Source organism: Manis javanica, chromosome 5 (assembly GCF_040802235.1).
Source record: "Manis javanica isolate MJ-LG chromosome 5, MJ_LKY, whole genome shotgun sequence".
In the NCBI taxonomy this organism is placed as follows: Eukaryota; Metazoa; Chordata; class Mammalia; order Pholidota; family Manidae; genus Manis; species Manis javanica.
The window spans coordinates 77819326-77840844 of NC_133160.1; the positions used below are offsets into that span (position 1 = coordinate 77819326).

Sequence of the window (21519 nt, forward strand, 5' to 3'; positions counted from 1 at the left end):
GCAGCACTTGTATTTGGCTAAAAGATTACAAATAAAGACAACTTATATGACAAGTTTTAAAAAATGTTTGTCAAAGAAAGACACTCTAACTGGAAAAATAACTGAAAATATTTGGTCTCTGGTATTTAGACATTTCAATATGGAAAAAAGTTAGAATTGAAAATATTTCCATTTAACAGAATTTATTCTAAGCTTACCTTAACCCTAGAAAGAAAATATTTCACCAGTTAAAACTGCAGTGTCCTATAGAGAAGACTCAATTGAAAGTGTCAACATTTTCCAATTTATGAACCACAAATGCAGCTTTGGAAAGGGTTGCAGGCAATTTTATGAAAAAGTGAAACATAGTGAGATCATACTGAAAACAATCATTCTTCAGAGGAACTTTGATTACTTGATATTAGAGAAAGATTCAGCCAAAGAACTGACTAAAGTACATAAATATGAACCATAAGTGATTACTCATCTTACATCATTTTTAGTATTTGGATGATAAAAATAAAATTGTATTTGTTTTAATGTTCAACATGTTTTGAGAAAGTGATTTGTGGAAATTATTTTTGTATATAATAATTATTTAGATTGCCAGTATAATAAAAACAATTTGTCAGTTGATAAAATTTCAAAAATGGTATCACTTTTATTTGAGGGTCCTTTTAATTTTTAGAATTCATGATTTGGATGATAAATGTGGGTCCTCAAATGGAATGGAATAGAAAATGGGACATGAGGAGAAGGTGAGAAGGAGATAAAATTGGACTGATGAAAAGTTGGGTCTGGCATTCTTTGCCACGTCTATATAGCAGGTGACACACAGGCAATTTAAAATACAGGTCTAGAGCTGAAGGGAGGGAGGGGCCAGAAATACTGATCTAGAGGTTATCAGTACAAGGAGTATGACCAAACTATTGGCTCACGAGAGAATAAATAGCACATAGTGGAAAAAGAAGAGGAAAATTGGCCACGTGTGGATGGTTCAAGGATGGTCTTTCTGGCTTGTAGGAAAATGATAGGAAAGATTAGGACAGAGCATGAAACTGTGGTCAAAGTAGGTTAAGATGGATTAAGGCCCAAGTGTATAGGCATAAAATGTAAATGCAGAGATAGAGAGGAATCTCAGCACTCAGGACCCAGCAAAGCATCAGAAGAGCCTGAGGGCAGGACCGGCTTGATGCTGAGCTCTAGTCTCCAAGAAAAGGAAGGTGCCATTTGATAAGGAAACAGTTTGGAAATCAGAGAACCAGATCCAGGGTCTAGGGTATCAGGCAAGCATTTGATCCTGTCTTTTGAACAGTTTTTACAGAACAGAGCCAGGCATTCATCAAACATAGGACTGATTATTCTTCCATCTTGCAGAATCCATGCGACGATAAACGGCACAAAGACATCTGGTCTAGAGAGAAAACTTGTGATCACCTACCAAAATTCCTCGTAATTGGGCCACAGAAAACAGGTGAGAACAGCCAACCATGCTGCTTGCTTTCTTTCATACCTTTTTAATATTTTTCTCTCATAAACCATATTGCCATGTGGTATTACTGGATCAGGTTATGGTGATGAAATAGACATCCATGCAAGTTCCCTATTTGAATTGCTCTTCCTCCCTATGATCATTTTTATGCCACAATCCCCAGGGACTCTAATGCTTCCATTAATTCTACTTAAGGATTAAATTTTTAATTACAGGTCTTAATAATGTTTACCATATGTAAACTTTTTGATAATTTTGTGTTCATGTGTCACTTTTGTGGCATCTGATTTTTAATTCATCTGTTTGTGGTTTTGCCTAATTAACTTCTGAATTTAATTATAAAAAAAGAAGTGCTTTAGCTTAATTGATGATTTTACACTGCACATCAGCACTGAACTGATATTTTTTTCAGAGCCACTGCCATTATTACTGTCAAATATTCTACATGTGTGGTTTTTTAAGTTTTCATTAGGTATAAATATTATTTGAACTTATTTTCCAATACACCTGAGACTCATCACCATTTTTCCCCCCTGTGGTATTTTTTCCTGTGCTGAAGGACAAGCATATAAGAGTGTAGTAAAAGAAAGTGAACATATTTCACCAATGAGATGACACTTTCAATTAGAATATTTTATACTTTCTTCAGCATGTGACAGTTTTATACACTTTGCTCATGTCCTGATTAATTAAAGTTTTTATTGAGTTGCTGTATTTTGAATTCACTTCTTTGACTAGAAGCATTTTCATCAGTGAGTGCACAAACCATAATGCAAAACAAACAGTCGCAATAAATAAGCGAGGCCCAGATGAAGATATCTGTAATACAAGCAAGTAGATCATTTTAAAGGTCGTGGGCAAAATTTCCAGACTATTAGATATTGGTTGTTGAAATCTTTTCTTCCTCCAGGAATATAAATTACATTACAATAGTAAGTTACCCATGTTCAGGGAGGAAAAAAAAGCAGCACGTATTTTCATATATATCACTTCTGCTGTTGTTGTGTTTAAAATGTGCATTAATTTTCTACCAACTCCCTTACAGCTGTGCTAACTCTGGAATGACTACTAAAGAAATAAAACATTCCTGTGTTGTAAAATTATGTTAAAAATTTAATTTTAAGACATATCCTCTATCATTTGTCATTGAATATTATTACTTCTTACTTCTGCTAGAAAACTCCGGGTAAGTTAATAATAAATCTGGTTTTCCTCCTTGTTGTTTGTATTTATAGGGACAATAACTTACACCTTTAGAGTATAATATTTGACTTACCAGCTTGGAAATGATAAAGCTTTAGCTGGTTTTGGCTGTCCCAAGACAAACAAATGAGTTAAAGAAATTGAATACTAATATTGTATATGCTATGAAAATACTATTCTAGTATGGAAATAGTTGTGAAATTTCTTAAAATCCATTCAACCATAAAAGTCTGAAGTTTTCTTTTGTTTTCCTTATTGCTTCAGTTGGCAAAACTCCCAGTGCTGTCGGAGGCTATAAATTCCCTAGAGGATGAGCACAGATAAATGCTAAGAATATGGCCTTCAATGCAAACTTAACTTTATACAACTTAAACATGGCCCATGCATCTCTTGCAATAAACATGAGCTATAAAAGTGGTTTTCAGACCCCTATTTGCACAGTTGTGTTGAGGTGAGAATGGAAGAATGCACTATCCCACTTCTCCATTGATGAATCCTGGAAGGAATTCCTGTTAGCTGATTGGGATAGGCAGAGAGCAGGGCAAGCCTGCACTTACGGCACTCAAAATTAAAATAGTAGCCCTGCTAAGATCCTTTGGAAAGACAGGCCTCCTTCATGATTCTGGGTCCAATTCTGATATTATGAGGGTAGGAGAAGATTTCCAAAAGGGTTAAATTCAGCACAACAATTCCAAAAGCGTAATTCATTGGCCTTGCAAAAGATCAGTATCCCCATTGTCAGCATTAATTCCTCATGATTTGACTGGCTTACCCTGGTAAAATTAAAAGGAGCTGACTGTACATACAATAGAATAAAGTTTGTCTTAGAGTAGTACAAGGTATGAGGCCTTTCCTTCTTCCTCCAAAAGATATTTTTATCGAAGACATTAGGTAAAAACGAATGTCAAGGATAGATGAAAATACAAGTAATAATAAAATAAATACACTTTTGAGGCAGTGCACCCAGGTTTCATGGCTGATTATATGAATATTAAGCTGCTTGTCTACTGTCCCTAGTTGAAAGTGCTTCCCGCCCCTTCCTGTCAGATGTCTCCTGATGTTCCTCCTGCTCCTGACAGCATGAATGTGTGAGATCAAGTATTCATTTTGTAATATTCAACAATAATTCCAAAATATTTCTTTACCTGTGCCCTAGACCCATTCATTCTCAACATCAATATTCTCAGTTGTCTTGTGTCTCAAAATCTCTTTCTCATTGACACACACACTTCATTCTTATCATCAGGTAAACACTTTTATGTAGATCCCATCCTAAAAACTATTTAGAAAGAAGCCTTCTGGATTCCCTGTTCCCAACCAGCTACTACTTTATACTACTCTTTTCCTGATTTATTTCTTCTCCTTGGAACATTTTGTTCCTCCTCTCATATTTTCTCCTTTTTGAACTCTTGTGATTTTCAGGAGGAAATCAGATATGTTCTAGAACTGCTACTGAAGTTGTCATAATGTTCATGTCTGCATTTTTCAGTGTGTTTGAGAGAGTTCTTCTGCCTAGTCTTCTGGGCCTAGTTCTTAACTATATCTTACTCCTTGCATTTTTGGATAGAATTGATACGATTGCATTCATTATTTGTTAGTGTTTAAAAGCAATTAAATCTCCTTAAAGGCTTTTATTAAGTTTTGCCCTCCCATTCATTAGCAGCCACCCATTCTGGATGCCTTAATGTGTCTCCATCTAAGGTGGTTGATCCCATTAGATTTGTTGTTACTTTCCTTTAACTGCTCAGGCCCCCATTCAATCTTGGTTGTCATGTAAAACTTGTGAGCATCTAAACAGGTAGTGAGCTCACTAATACTTAAAGCACAGTAGACTTTTCTCCTATGAGCTTAAGATATATAAGAAAAAAATGTTAATTTCCTGATGATCTTCTCTGCTTGCCAGATCCCCAGTTGCAATCATTATTGTTCTGCAAGCACACCCATGTAGCTCATCTCCAGCTCCTGTAGGGCCAAGAAATCTAACAAACTTTCCTGTCTCCAACATGTCATGAAAGGGATAATCTTTTCCTGAAGGGAAGATTTGATTTAGGAGAGCTATGAAGACCCAGTCACTACATGATCCTTCTAGCGGTGGTTTGTAGTCTGTGGCCTAACTTAAATGGAAGTAAAGTTCAGAGACTACACCTGAGCCTTCTGTGATGTGTGCACTAAGAGGATCCTATCACCTATTCTGTTCAGCCTTGTGCCTCAGTTATCAGACTTATTTGTCCAATTTTGCTATGGTAGAACATTCACCTGGCCACCTTCCAGAATCTTGTCCTCCTCTTTCAACCTTATGGGCAACACTTATGTTTTTAAGGCACAACCTCAGAAAACACTTAATCCTGGAAGTCTTCACTGACTTTCCAAGTCTAAATCACCCATTTTCTCATGTGCTGGAAAAACATTCTGGTCTTCTTTCACTATAGAATCTGTCTATATTGTACTTACATATTTGCAGTTACCTTACTTAACCTAAGTCCTTGCATATGCTTTAAGCTCATTGACATTAGCGAATGTGCCTTTCTTAGGATGACTGTCACCAACCCTGACTTTGGGGACTTGCACAGAGTAGCACCAGTCAACATGTATTGAATGATTTGATTTAATGTAAGTGATTTGAATATAATATTAACTGAGGAGACCCACCAGGGTCAGGTATTATGCTGGGTGACCTCGATGCTTAGCCACTCACCTGACCCCTGGTGAGAAACAATCTGATTGAACAGCCCAGTTTCTGAAGTCCTCCCCTCCCTGCTGCATCATCACTCTGCTTTACTTTGGCTCTGTGCTAGTAATAAATCAGGTACTGCAGTAAATAGAATGGTGAAGACCAATAAAAGAACACTTGGATTGTTGCCACATTAAACACACCTAATTGATTTTAAGGAAATCATTTTGACACTGAAAAAGATTTGATCTTTTGACTATTACTTTTTGAATTAAAATTTTGCTAAAATATGTCTCTTCTTTTATTGCCACATAAAATTTTTCCTCCTTTTTATAACAGGAACAACTGCACTTTATTTATTTCTTCTTATGCATCCTTCCATCATCAGCAATCTCCCAAGTCCCAGAACGTTTGAAGAAATTCAATTCTTTAATGGCAACAACTACCACAAGGGAATTGACTGGTAAGAAAAATAACAAAAAATAAAGTCTGCTATTAACACATGCTCAATCACAGCAGAGCAATTATAGATGTATGCATGGCATCTACATAATTACAAAATAAATTTGTTATGCCAATTCTACCACAGTGAATTAGAAATTAATTTATAACAATGATATGTTTAATCAGCATTGCCTGTAATTTGATTTGGACAGTGCAATAATGATAATATTTTTCTGGGAAATTAATATGATTGAACAAAAAGGGTTATGGAATATTTCATCAGAATTATTCATAAGGATATTTAAGATTATCCTTCAGCATATTATTTTAGTGTGCCTACAATTTTTTTAACTAAATACATAATTTGTCTTCACAGTAATGCTTGAGGAACAAATAAATCAGTACATTGTTTTATTTTATACTCTGTGACATGTATCTTCATTAACCACATAGACTGTAAGTTTTGTATTATAATATAAGCGATATTTGTCATGCACATAATAACAGAGCATTTCCAAAACTGTATTAATTCTAGTCACACACATGCATAAAAGGAATATTACTTTGCATTTGACAAATTATGAAAAATTAAAAAATCACAATATTTTCCCTCAACTGAGATAACATAAAACTGATTATCTTCACTCTGGGGCTTTTATTTAGCTCTATACCAACTTCCTAAGAAAATGTGGCCATGATTTCCAGTTCCAAAGCATATAAGGCAAATCTCCCCTGAGGAAAATTCCCCTCAGCGCATACCTCTGTAGCATGTAACTTTCTGTCAATTCCATACATGAACCTGTCCTCAACTAAAGGCTAGGATTAGAGTAGGGAAGTGGGGCTGCCAAAGTGCAGATCTGGCTTTCCATCATGAGTAGAAATGCTTCCATTCTGAGCCTAGAACATCACCGTTTTCCCTTACTTTAAGAAGACTAAATGAATTTCGAGATTGCACACAAGTTACTAAAAGCAGAGCTGCAATTTCCTCTTACCTGTGAGCTCAAATGGAACATGAATCGTTAGGTAGGAATACAGATGAGACTTCTCACCACTTTACATTTGGGAAACATAATAACAAATGTCAAAGAGAAAAATAAGTGTCTTATATGAATTCTTAATTGATCTCATTATTTATTTCTAGATCGTTTGAGGGTTCCAGAAGTGATGAGCTGTAAGGAGAGTTACACACATAATTAAAGCCTTGCACGGAATTAACCTCCAAACATATTGATTCAATAATCTACACACAGGAACGTTCTGACAGCATATGGAGGAGTGAGCCTACTGAGGCACCACAGGATCAACTGGCAGGAAATATCCCCTTAATTACTCTAGATAGACTGTAATGTGCTCACACTGCTACACATACTATAATTATGCAGAAGGTAAAAAGGAGGAGAGAGGTTATGCCCTACTCTGTTTAGTATTTTATAGCTATTCTGACTTATATGGCCTCCTCTCTTGTGCACTTTAGTCTTAATTTAAGAATTTTGTATTCAAGTTTGCAAACATAAATTTACTATTTAAAAATATTTACTAGGCAATATGGTATAATTTGCTGTTTGCCAAGGGTAAACTTAGTTTTTCTGGATTTGGCTTTTGATAGCACAGAGCATCAACTCAAATCTAGTGGATTTCCTCTCTTCCTTAACAACCCACCTACTTCTCTTACTCGTTCCCCTGCCCTACATTGTTCACTAAAATGGTAATATTTGATGCTGTTTTCACATTCAAGATATGTAGAGTAGCCACTATTTTGACAATTACAACACCAATAATTAGAAATCTATAAAAATGAATGTCAACTTATCTAACTTATTTCATATCCATAATATAGCAGGGAAAAACGAATCTCAGATTATTTAATTGTCTTTTTTCTGCCTTCAGGTACATGAACTTTTTTCCTACCCCATCCAACATTACAAGTGACTTTCTGTTTGAAAAGAGTGCTAATTATTTCCATTCAGAAGAAGCTCCTAAGCGAGCTGCATCTTTGGTCCCCAAAGCCAAGATAATCACCATCCTCATCGACCCTTCAGACAGGGCATACTCTTGGTACCAGGTATGAAGCAGTGAAAAATACCTTTAAAAGCATTTGGTCATAGCCTGAATGTAAGCAATGGAGAATTACCAAAATAAAATCCAGGTGTACTGAACAGTCATGTGTTAAAGGAACTGAACCAGTAAAACAAAACCATACAGAAATCATGAGAAATAATAACAAATATTTAATTCATATCAAACTAGGCTAGGATTTGCAAGCATCAAATAATAGAAAAATATCACACCTCAAAGAGTAAATTGGCTAAACCATACAAATATGTAAAATGCTGGTCCATCACAATAAATCAGATCAAAGGTAAAAATACCTAAATAAAGTATCTGTGGCAATACTGGCAGATGGCTTAGTGCCCTTGATTTGCAAAAAAAGAAAAAAATGTTTCCTTCAAAATGGTAAAATAAATAATTAAATATAATATCTTGGTAGAAAAGTGAGCAAATAAACCAAAAGCATAGATAGTTCACACACACACAAATGCAACTGCTGAGCAATTTATGTGAAAAAATGATCAACCCAGTTATGAATCAAAAAAATATAAATCAAAATGATACTGTTTTTGAATATCATCTTGACAAAAATTGTTGTTTATTCTCTCTGCTGGCAAGGGTGTCATGATAAAAGTACTTGAAAATTCAATAGAAGGATTTATATGATTGGAGATACATATCAAAAAATTTGTAAAGGTCATTTTGTGCTGTAGTTCCTCTTGTGGATTCAATCCTAAGAAAATGTAAAGGGATAGACAAATATTTATCCCTTTGAAATTTGTATCTATAAATATTTACTTATACATGGCAGTACTATCCATAACAATAACAACAAAGGAACAGCAAATACTGACAGTGTAGATTTGTGTCTCGCTGAGGTAGAATATTCTGATGATGGTTTTAATCAATAAAATGTTAATTAAAACATTATGTCCATTCTAGTGTATGGATTGATATTAAATAACCATAAAGATATCGAATTAGAATTTTTGAATGCTCTGTGAGGGAATTGATGAGATATATAAGGTGCTATGAGAATGTTCTGAAAAGAAATAGACTTGATAGAGTTAAAACTGAAAGATGATTGGGTAATATTAACTGAGTGGGGCTAGAGAGAGTGTGGGAGAGAGTAAAAAGTGTAGTCCACCGGGTGCAAAGAACCACAGCACATTTAAAGAACTAAGAAAACTTCCATGTGGCTGGAGAGCAAAACTTGAGGTGGGCACATGTGGAGATGAGTCTGAGAGGCACACAGGGGCTGGAAGTCAAGTGGCAGAACAATGTGGCTGACATTCTTTAAGCGACTGAAATGTTAAGCCAGATTTCCTTTGAGAAAACATTATTCTATCTGCTATTTAAAGAATGGGTTGGAAGAACAGATAACTATTCAGAGAAACCAAATAGAGGATACTGTAATAGTCCTGCTGAGAAATGGAGTTAGCACAGACAAAGATAGTAAGTAGAAACTAAATGAAGTATAATGGATCAAGAGATGTTGTAAAGATTAAAGTGTACAGAGCCTGGTGAGAAGCAGTGTCAAAGATGAAACAAGTTTCCAAAATGGGCAGCTGAGTGATGACTGCACACACCAGTGAATGAAAGAAGCAGTGACGAAGGACACGGGAGTTGTGTGGGGGTGGAGAAAGGCAGATGGGATGCCCCTGCGGTCATGAGTAAGGAATCGCCGTCATACCGAAAGGAGCAGCCGACTTAGCTGGCACTCTGGGGTGAGGGCTGAGTTGGAGATGGAGATTTGTACATCAGAGTCAAAAGGGCACAAAAATGATGAAATGCCTAAGGAGAGAGGCTAGAGAAGAAAAGTACAGAGGAGGATGTGGCAGCCAGAGAGAGGAGAACACAACCAGAGGAGCATGAGAAAAAACCCAGGACAAGGAAGGGAAGGAAGAGCACCCCACGGGCCTGGTGACAGCAGCGCCAAACAGCTGGTAAGAAATTAGGCAATTGGGCAAAACAAGGCCTGAGTCATTTTCTGCTGAGTTGGAAGCCATGGAGGGAAGTGGAGCATTTAGCAACAGTGTTGAAAGAGCAAAACTAGATGGATTTGGTTGAGGAATTAAGTGGGGATGGAGAAATAGAGGCAGCACATGCAAAAGATAAGAAATGTAATTGCAAAAGGGAAAATTAAGCCATACACTTATTCCATAGATGTTAAATTGGGTTCAAGGAAAATGTGTTGTCTGACGGTAGTGATTTGAATTATGTGAAGTTTCCAAAGGAAGGCATTAAAGGCCCAGGAGAGAAACTGGGGAATCAATCCCATGAGATCCTGAGAGGCCAAGAAGGGATGGCTACAGGCAATAGCTTAATGGGAGAGAAGCAATCCATTTTCAGAGTTGCTCACTTTTCTGATGTTGGAATTCTTCTGGCAGGCACTGGAGTCAGTGGGTCCCATTACAGAAATAGACTTTAAAATAAAAAAAAAACTGCAGAGAATTATAAAGGAAACAACTATTTAGAAACGTGATCATCAAAATACTTTTAAAATCAGTAACAAATATTTATTTAATCATTAATTGGGAAGATCTAATGGTGGGTCTAATACTGTAATTTTGAAGTAATGATGAGCATAAACATTTTGATATATCTCAAACACCTGTAAATTATTTTAAACCAACTAACTTTTATTGGTGGTAAAAATCACTGGTTCAATAAATGCTAAATTTCATTTAGAGGTTACTGAAAATAGAGACTTAATATAAGAGAGCTTATAATAAAGGTCTAAATTCATAGACCCTCTGAATTCTACCAATAGGCTGCTGGCTAAGAGCCGTTGCCTTGTCATACTTGACACAGTTTTCTCACCAGAGATAGAAGAAGGGATAAATGTATATGCTGGTAAATTTGAAGGTTTGGGACAAAGACATTGAAGTGACTGTGATGGTCTCTCCTTTGCAAAGTTGAGAATGAGTTAATCTGATAAAAAAGAAGGGAATAATTTGGGAGGCAGCAGTTTGAGAAGAGAGAAAAAGAAATGTAAAATCTTTGTATAGGGGTGAGATAAAACTGACCAGAGAAATGTAAAATTCACTACAACAATGAAAGCCTAATTGAAGCTGGTGAGCTTGAATTTATGGTGGTAATAATTAACATATATGTATTAAAATCCCAATGATATAAGTGTATTTGTATATGTATAATGCATATAGAAATTAATGCCAAAATAACTCAAAGGAAATTTTTAAAGAGTATAGTAAGATAACATTTTTATTTTTTCTTCATTCTTTTCTTGACTTTCCAAATTTCATCAATAAACATATATTCCTGACAACAAATAATGAGGGACAGAAAAATAGGAGACTGCAATTAGGAATTCAAGTGTTTGGGGATCCAAGTGGAACACTTGGATTGGAAGCAAGATTCAGAAATTATTATTAGAGCCCATGAGTCAGTGTATCCCTAAAGATACAAAAATATGTCTTTCTCACTTTATGAAAATTCATATTGCAGAGCAAGATAAACTTACTTTTCTAAAAACTGTGCCAAAAGCACTGAAATGTTAAACCTTAATTAAACACACTGAATGGAAATGCTTGGGGCAAAATGTTGCACAATTTCCTAGCAGAAAACATGGTCATCACTTCAAGCAGATTTACATGAATCCTTTTTTCCACAAAGATTTTAAACCATTTAAATAAAAGAAAATCTGTGCCCACTTCTTCAAGTAAATTCTTTGAACATAAATGTTTGAAAGGAATTACTTTTTTCTGATAATACTTTTTATTGCCACATTGCTAAGAGTATGGTCCCCAAACTGCTCCACATTTCAAAATAGTGCAGGCTATTACTTAGCTGGTCCAGTCTACTCAGGAAATACCATAAATCCAAAGCTCAGCAGGTATAATTCAGAAACTCCTACAAACATCACTTGTCACAGTAATTTCTACCCCACATTTTTATAATGAACCTCACAGAAGAGCTATAGTGCTATTTTTTCCTTAAAATATACCCCTTTGTGACTTCCAGTCATATTTTTATGTTAATCTTCTTAGTTGCAGGAATATAAAGAAAACTTGGTGCTAAACTAGTGTAAATCAATATAGAGCAGATTAAGTAGAGTTCCATATTATCACTACCTAATGTAGATATTTTAACATTACTGTATTAATATACACATAGTATGTTTATATTTATTCAAGGTATATTGTTTCTACCTATTATGTTAATTCAATGTATTATGTAGTCTCCATATACTCAGCATAATGCATTTATAAGAATGTCAATAAATATACAATAATGAGAAGACTCGAATGTTTTATTAGTTCCACCAATCTGCCCCTCACTAGTTACTCTTTAGCCATTCACTACTTCTTAATCATCTTTACTTTTTTAGTTATCTTTATTTCTAACTCATATATAAGGCTTTTTACACCATTGTATCATGTCCTAATATACTTCCATTCTTATCTTGTAGTAAATTTTCTTTATGTTAAATTTTTAGATATCTTGTAAAATCAACTCATCTATTCCCACAATTCATCCACCCTCACTCAAACTTACTTGATAATGTTCTCTTAGTTTCCTTGTGTATTACTTTTTGCTCATGAAAATCATTCTCATTACATTTTAGCTGAAAACTTTCAACCATTGTAAAAGATACCTTCATCTTTCATTCAGAACTAATCACTTGTTGGTCTGGGTATTGCAGCAAATGACTTAAAACTCTAGTCCAACATACAACTTTATTACACTCTATTCATTTATTGTCTCCCATATAATGTTATGATTTCTTGGAAGATAACGAATATGTCTTACTTATGCCTTGTTATCTCCAGAATCTATTGTAGTTCTTTATCCTGGTAAGGAGCTTCATGAATGCTTTTGAAGTTGTATTGACTCTTAAATTCATCTAAAATGTCATTGTATTGGGCTCTCAAGCTTGACCAAGGATGGTTTGATGTGAAGGACTCAAAGGATTTGGTACTGAAAAGTAATAGTGAAGCAATATTTGGGAGCTATTATAAACTAGCAGGGTTAGGTGGAAGCCCTTGGGAGAGCAAAAGGAAAGGGCCCAGGGCTAACAACATGAATATGACACCTCAACAAGCATTAGGAATAGATGTCTGCTTTCTCTGTACCCGTAGCACCTGCCACACATGAATATTGAGAAAGAATCAGAACCTGTAGGATCAGCTGTAATGAAACAATGAGGAGACTATTATGTAAACCTACTCTTGCCAATCTAAATCTCTTCATCAGGCTTGATTTGTCTGGTACCTGACATCTTCTGACTTAATCAGATCCATGAAGAAAATCCTTGTACTGAAACATTGTAGACATGGAGCAACTATAGGTTTAGCTGCATACTACTCAATGTATATGGAAAGCTTACACTTTAAACAATATGTCAATGCCTACATTTCAATATAAGATTTTTCACTTTATTTTTCATTCTGAAATCAATCAATCATTTTTCATTACTTTTTGGAAATAAAAGACACACACACACACACATACACACACACATGCACACATACCTCTGCAGGCATAAAGGAAATTCATTTCACAGTTGTCTTTCTTGTTAAAGCACCAGAAATCACATGAAGACCCAGCTGCCCTGAGGTCTAATTTCTACGAAGTGATTACAACAGGACATCGGGCCCCATCTGACCTAAAAACTCTGCAGAGGAGATGCCTCATACCTGGCTGGTATGCAGTCCACATAGAAAGATGGCTAACTTACTTTGCTACTTCTCAGGTAATGTGCTGTAATTAATGGCTTCTGTTTATTATAGTAGGACTGTGTCACACTGACAGACAGAAAACATCAATTAACCTCACCATGGGTAGTGACTTACAATCAGTGATAATCATACCTAAGGAATAAATGTGGATTTTTACATTTTTAACATCAGTAATGGTATTAAAATGTCAAGTGGCTGTGAAACCATTCTTGGAATCTTCCTCTGTGTAGTAGCTGGCCTCAAATTGGTAAGTCCTCACCCAGGAGACAGCACGTGATGTGTGGCAATAGCTCTCAGCCAGTAGCAGAGCAGCCAGTTAGACAACCTGTAAGGAACATCATGTGCAGGTGCTCAGCCATCTGTCCTGTGGGACTCTCACAAGGAAAGAAGGAGGGCATGTGTTAGACTGCTAAAATGGGAAGTACTGTAACAGCCCCAGGGATGTGGGATAGAACAAGAAATAAGGATCTGAGGAAAGTGTGCAATTCATTTATATTCTTCACTCCAGATCAGGTCACAGCTAAAACCTGAGTTCTTGGTCATGATTTGTAAGGAGAATAGATGGGTAATTTTCATCTGTGTGTCTGTATTTCTACACACTTGTCTTCAAGGTTAGCTCATGGGATTTCGTAGGCTGGATAGTTGTCTGATTATCTGACAGATGGAAAACTATGTTTCTACTGCTACTAAATCAGGAGAGTATCTGTTTATTTCTGAATTACAATCAAGTTAGTTAAGGGTTATAAATGATGCCTATGGCAAACTTTTATTCTTTTTATTTGGAAGAACACAGAATAGTAACCATTAAAATGTATTCTTAGCACATATTTTCTTCCTATTCACATTGACCTAATTGATTAATGTCATACCAGGTCAAGGGAAGCAACTCAGTCTATTTAATTTGGTTTTTTTCTTCATAAAGTGACTATTTTTTTTACTTTACAGTTGCTAATTATTGATGGACAGCAGCTGAGATCTGACCCAGCTACTGTGATGGATGAAGTCCAGAAGTTTCTGGGAGTTACAACTCATTATAATTACTCTGAAGCACTAACGTGAGTCTATTCTCATGCTTGATTTCATTCCCATTATTTGCCATCATAAATTATCACTGGTAAGTGTATATATAGCATCATTAATACTAGTTATGCATTTATACATCATTATGCTACTCAAAAGCAGTCAAAGAATATCATTATTCATATGGCATCTCCTTTTGAATACCATGAATATTTTGTCACATACATATTGCCTTATAGGCATTTTATATACACCAAATCCCTTGTTGGTGAGGTTTTTCCCAATATATGTTTGGTTAAATGAACTTTTTACATGACTACTCTGCAGAATTTGTTAAATTGAGGTTTAAAGATGAATTGAGGTTAAAAGGTGAAAAGATACAGTCTCCTCTGCCAAGTAATTTACTTTACAGATTAGAAACAAAATGCTAATGATTATTATTAGCTCTGGGAGCATGAGCAGTGTTTGGGAAAGAACTGGGAGGGAATAAATTCATATTTTACTTTGTGTTTATTAAACTAGGTATAATCAGGAATAATCATGTATAATGCTCCAATTATCTATTGTTTCCTGACGGAACCTCCCCAAACCTACAAGCATATAATCACAACCACTTTATTATGCTCACAGATTCTGTGTGCTAGGAATTCAGACAGGACACAGCCAGGACATCTCATCTCAGCTCATAATATCTGGGTTCACAGGTGGGAAGATGTGACTATCTGGGTGTGACTCAAATAGCCGGTGACTAGAATCTTCTAGAGGCTTTTTCAGTTCTTCAGTCACATCTCTGGTTCTTGGGTTGTGCTGGCTGAAAGGCTGAGCTCAGTGGGCCTTGACTTCTCTGTGTGGCTTCCTCAGTCTGGCGGCTGCCACCCGAGAGGGAGTGATGTGACAAGGGAGTGTGGTGCAGAGAGCCATGGTCTTCTCTGACCTCACCTTGAAAGTCCTGCAGTGTCACTTATGCTGCATTGTATTGATTACAGCCAAGTTACTAAAGCCAATTCAAATTCCAGGAGGGAAATGAGCCTCCCCATTTTGATGGGGAGGGGCAAGGGCATTCTACAGAAGAAAATGTGGGAAGGGAGATATTGCTACAGTTTTCTTGGGAAAATAAAAACATACTTGGGTAATTAAAAATGGGAAAAAAAATTGTAAAGAAGCAAAATAACAAACAAAAACCTCTAAGCAGCCAAAACACATTTTCAAAGGATGTGTACTTGACTCCCTCACAAGGCCTGAAATAAAGCCTATTAAATTTTAGCAAAATTGTAACAAGCCTGATTATTTAATTTCCCAGTTCACAGCAGATTAGAATCAGCAATTAGACAATGAGAGAGGGTAATGGAGGGACAGGAAAAACAGTAATAAGATTGGGTTGTTCTTTTCCCCTAAAGCAACCCTAATGAAGTTTTTACCTAGTCATGGAAATAACTACAACACAAGGCATGCCGCTGTTGAATAAGTAGGCAAAGCTTCCTATAATATGTTTTACATTAATAGTTACTGATGTTAGCCTGTCTTCCCCTGTCTCTCTACAATAGTTCAGGGAATGGTTCTATCATGTCTACTACAAATAGTTGCTTATGGTTCAAAAAAACCTATAAATTAATACCTTTAAAGATGAGATTGCAAACAAGTACAGAATACATGGTTCTTAATATGTCTCACATCACAAAAATTCATGACTACAGTGATGTTCATTGTAATAAAAGAATTGTTACAGCAACCAGCTTATGTCCTCAAAGTTGTCCAACAGTTATTTGAGAAAAGCTTTACATCTTAATTTCACAATTTAATGCCTACTAAAACAAAACCACAAAACAAAGAATTGATACAGCTTAGAAAGAATAAATACCCTTTGTTAAATGTAGGTTATACAATGTTGTCAATGCAGTAAATGAAACCAAGATAGCTAAATAATGTGGATTTAAGGTTATGACACCTTATTTAAAAGGATGATTCAGTATTCTGGATGGCTCTCCTCCCTCAGGTTGTATTAAGCTCTGCCTCACAGCACCTGCTGTGGAGAACAAGGAGAACCTGTGGCCCATCCTGAGACTTCTGCACACTTGAGAGCAAAGTTAGACACTCTCAGCGTGTGTATAAATATCTTGACTTTGTTGCCAGAGCTGTATTTTACCTTAATGCAGTTAAATACTCTCATCCTGAGGCATAAAATGCTGTTTAGGGGCACTGTTATGCCGACTTTCCCATCTCATTTTGCAAAGCATGCTGAAATGTTTTTCCTCATGGGAAATTAATGAAAACTAGAAAAAGGACTGTGATAGGCAAGGAGCAGATTGAAAAGTCCCGGTTGGAAATGACTCTTTCTTTTATCCATTTAACCAGTGATGTATTTAATTTTAATTGATAACAAGTACTAGGACAACCTGGACTGCAAGGATCAGGTCTCTAATAATAGCTTGGGCAGGGAACTGTGAAGAAAATTTCCCTCTCCCCCCTACATGAGTTCACATATGTGCAGAGGCAAATTGCAGGTGCACCAGGATTATAGGAATGAGCCCAGGGCAACAAAATATTCTGCAACTAATTAACTTTACATCCCAGTCAATTATGCTTCATCCCTCTAAAACATCTGCTGAGCAACAAAAATGCAAACCTTTTCAATGTTTTATGCATGCAGCAAGTCCCATAGCAATAAACTTAAAATTTCCCTTATTTGGTTCATTCTTTCAATTTTTCCTATCTTGTTAGTTCTAAGTGAAAATTCTTATATATCTAAGTTTAAACAAAGTAATTAGGCCACACATCCTTTCTTTTGTAACTTTGTGCAGCCTTGGGAGCAAAACAACATGTAAGTTTTCTTTAACTTGAGTTTTTAATTTGAGGATAATTTTAAATTTAAATTAAAATTTGAGTTTTAAATTTCTTTGAGTATAGAGACCTAAATTTTCCAGTAGGATTATCTGCTTTAAAACAAAATAAATGAAGATTTGTCTAATCTTCCACTCACCATTTGTACAGCCTGTGTCTCATGTTGGCTGAGAAAAAAATAGAATAAATTATATATTTACCCCCTTGAAAAGTATAAATATTTTGAACTATAAAAAAAACAGTATTTTTCCAAATTAGAAGTTTTAATTCATGTTTTTATTCACAGAAATATATTTACATTATAGTCACTTTAACATTTACAATTGAATGGTTCAAAGAAATCTTTGTTATATTTTCACAGGGAAATCATAGTAGTATTAATAATAAATATTGTAAAGGTCCTTTGTAAATGGATTGTAATTTTGATGATTGGTTCTTTTTTTTGATATCATTAATCTACAATTACATGAGGCACATTATGTTTACTAGACTCCCCCCACCACCATGATGATTGGTTCTTGATCTTTTATGGAAGAATAAGTAAAATACAGAACTTAATTTCGCTGTAGGATTAGACTAATGATCCATAGTCTTTTTTCATTACAGTAGAAATATGAAAAAATATGTAACATAGCTTATTTAATCTCATTTAGACTCTTACAAACCAATTCAAAGACTATATGTAGAACTGAATTAAATTCAACTGAAGCAACAGGCATAGGAAAGTGCATTTCCTTTATCCAATTGGTGAGGGTCTCTATTCCATATACAGTTTATGTTCACTATTTTTTTATAATCATTTACATGTTTGCTTTTTGGTAGGTTTGATCCCCAAAAGGGTTTTTGGTGTCAACTGCTAGAAGGTGGGAAGACCAAATGCCTTGGAAAAAGCAAAGGCCGAAAATATCCACCCATGGATCCAGAGGTAATATTTTTCTAATCTTTGAAGTACTCTGACAAAACTCTGAGCATAAAAGTATTTCAAAATAGTGGCAATAAATTTGCTTCCTATGTCTGCTCCTTTTTAATTTTATATATTTTGAAGATAGACTGACAGAGATAAATGATTGATAGATAGCCTTAGAAATTATTTGCCATTGAGATGCAATTCAAACATTAGTACTTACTGAATAGTACTGTTAGGAAGGAAAGAACTTGGTTTGGTGTCACAGGGAAGTCAGACACAGTGAGACGAAAGACCAAAGTTAAGAATTTTTTTTTTAAATTTTGGTATCAGTAATCTACAATTACATGAAGAACATTATGTTTACTAGGCTACCCCCTTCACCAAATCCCCCCTCAAACCCCATTACAGTCACTGTCCATCAGTGTAGTAAGATGCTGCAGAATACCTACTCATCTTCCATGTTGTACAGCCCTCCCCGTGCTCCCCACCCCCACATAACACATGCTAATCTTAATGCCCCCTTTCTTTTTCCCCACCCTTATCCCTCCCTTCCCACCCATCCTCCTCAGTCCCTTTCCCTTTGGTAACAGTTAGTCCATTCTTGGGTTCTGTGATTCTGCTGCTGTTTTGTTCCTTCAGTTTTCCACATATGAGTGAAATCATTTGGTACTTGTCTTTCTCCAGCTGGCTTATTTCACTGAGCATAATACCCTCTAGCTCCATCCATGTTGCTGCAAATGGTAGGGTTTGTTTTCTTCTTATGGCTGAATAATATTCCATTGTGTATATGTACCACATCTTCTTTATCCATTCATCTACTGATGGACACTTAGGTTGCTTCCAATTCTTGGCTATTGTAAATAGTGCTGCGATAAACATAGGGGTGCATCTGTCTTTTTCAAACTTGAGTGCTGCATTCATAGGGTAAATTCTTAGGAGTGGAATTCCTGGGTCAAATGGTAAGTCTATTTTGAACATTTTGAGGAACCTCCATACTGCTTTCCACAATGGTTGAACTAATTTACATTCCCACCAGCAGTGCAGGAGGGTTCCCCATTCTCCACAACCTCGCCAACATCTTTGGGTGTTTGTCTTTTGGATGGTGGCGATCCTTACTGGTGTGAAGTGATATCTCATTGTGGTTTTAATTTGCATTTCTCTGATGATTAGCAATGTGGAGCATCTTTTCATGTGTCTGTTGGCCATTTGAATTTCTTCTTTAGAGAACTGTCTATACAGCTCCTCTGCCCATTTTTTAATTGGATTATTTACTTTTTGTTTCTTGAGGTGTGTGAGCTCTTTATATATTTTGGATGTCAGCCCTTTATCAGATCTGTCATTTATGAATATATTCTCCCATATTGTAGGATACCTTTTTGTTCTATTGATGGTGTCCTTTGCTGTACAGTAGCTTTTCAGCTTGATATAATCCCACTTGTTCATTTTTGCTTTTGTTTCCCCTGCCCAGGGAGATATGTTCATGAAGTTGCTCTGTTTTTTGTCTAAGAGATTTTTGCCTATGTTTTTTTCTAAGAGTTTTATGGTTTCATGACTTACATTCACTTCTTTGATCCATCTTGAATTTACTTTTGTGTATGGGATTAGACAGTGATCCAGTTTTGCCAGCACCATCTGTTGAAGAGACTGTCATTTCCCCATTGTATGTCCATGGCTCCTTTATTGAATAATAATTGACCATATATGTTTGGATTAATGTTTGGAGTCTCTATTCTGTTCCACTGGTCTGTGGCTCTGTTCTTGTGCCAGTACCAAATTGTCTTGATTACTGTGGCTTTGTAGTAGAACTTGAAATTGGGGTGTGAGATCCCCCCCACTTTATTCTTCCTTCTCAGGATTGCTTTGGCCATTAGGGGTCTTTGGTGGTTCCGTATAAATTTTAGAACTATTTGTTCCAGTTCGTTGAAGAATGCTGTTGGTAATTTGATAGGGATTGCATTGAGTCTGTGTTTGGGCAGGATGGCCATTTTGACAATATTAATTCTTCCTAGCCAGGGGCATAGGATGTTTCCATTTGTTAGTGTCCTCTTTAATTTCTCCTAAGAGGGTCTTATAGTTTTCAGGGTATAGGTCTTTCACTTCCTCAGTAAGGTTTATTCCTAAGTATTTTATTCTTTTTGATGCTATTGTGAATAGAATTGTTTTCCTGATTACTCTATTAGTTCATTGTTAGTGTATAGAAAAGCCTCAGATTTCTGTGTTAATTTTGTATCCTGAAACTTTGCTGTATTCTGATATCAGTTCTAGTAGTTTTGGATTGGAGTCTTTAGGGTTTTTTCTGTACAATATCACGTCATCTGCAAATAGTGACAGTTTAACTTCTTCTTTACCAATCTGGATTCCTTGTATTTCTTTGTTTTGTCTAATTTCTGTGGCTAGGACCTCCAGTACTATTTTGAATAACAGTGGGGAGAGTGGGCAACAACGTAAGTTTTAATACATTCTGCATAGAGTAACAGGGCAGGCCTGCCTAAAATAAGACAGGCCCGGGTGCTCATTCTGAGGCTTCCTTTATGTGGTTTTGGTAGGGCAGAGAGGTCCTTGATTGACAGCTGTCAGCTCTCTAGGCTGGTTCTGATTGGTGAAATGGGGACAGGGGCTGTGCTGTGCCTATGCGCCTGATGGTTCTTATCTGGAGGACCCTGGACATTTCCTGAGTCACTCTTGGACCCTGTAGCTTCATCTGATTGACTCTCTGAGTCATTTCTGGCTCTCTGGCGCTATTTGATCAACTCCCTGAGACATCTTTGGGGAGCCCTTTCTCCTTTTCATCCCACTCATTTCTGTCTTTCTGACTAACAATACTCCTTTCCCAAGTGTATAAAATACATTCATAAATTGTTTGCTCAAAAAACGATATGTGATAAAATATTTAGAAACTTATTATTATATGTTAAACGTATATATCCAGAGCACATATTTTGGATGGAACAGAGTTAACCAATAGAGAGACAGTTCTGACCACCAATTACAACATGTGGGTGTGGAGGTTTTTCCACACCAGCTTGGTGTCCTACAATTCAGTTCTGCACTGTCTATCCAAGATGGCATCAGATCCCACAGATTAAGGGTTCAGTCCCATGAGACTACCCCCTCACCTCCACTTCAGATTTCAGCTGTAAGCCTCGGTTCTTACTGGGGCTTCTGACCCAAGCTAAATATAGATTGAAAATTCCAATGACTCTCCTTGGGTTCC

At 36.1% G+C, this 21519-nt stretch overlaps 1 protein-coding gene across 1 annotated transcript in view; it reads left to right on the forward strand.

Moving 5' to 3' along the window:
* The window catches only part of LOC108399254 (bifunctional heparan sulfate N-deacetylase/N-sulfotransferase 4), a 300861-nt gene that overhangs the window by 273376 nt on the left and 5966 nt on the right, over nucleotides 1–21519 (forward strand). Inside the window, exons 8-13 of the mRNA XM_037001117.2 lie at nucleotides 1357–1453; nucleotides 5685–5808; nucleotides 7677–7851; nucleotides 13384–13554; nucleotides 14486–14595; nucleotides 18221–18323. Coding sequence (XP_036857012.2) covers nucleotides 1357–1453; nucleotides 5685–5808; nucleotides 7677–7851; nucleotides 13384–13554; nucleotides 14486–14595; nucleotides 18221–18323 — 780 coding nt within the window. The remainder of the gene's footprint in view (nucleotides 1–1356; nucleotides 1454–5684; nucleotides 5809–7676; nucleotides 7852–13383; nucleotides 13555–14485; nucleotides 14596–18220; nucleotides 18324–21519) is intronic.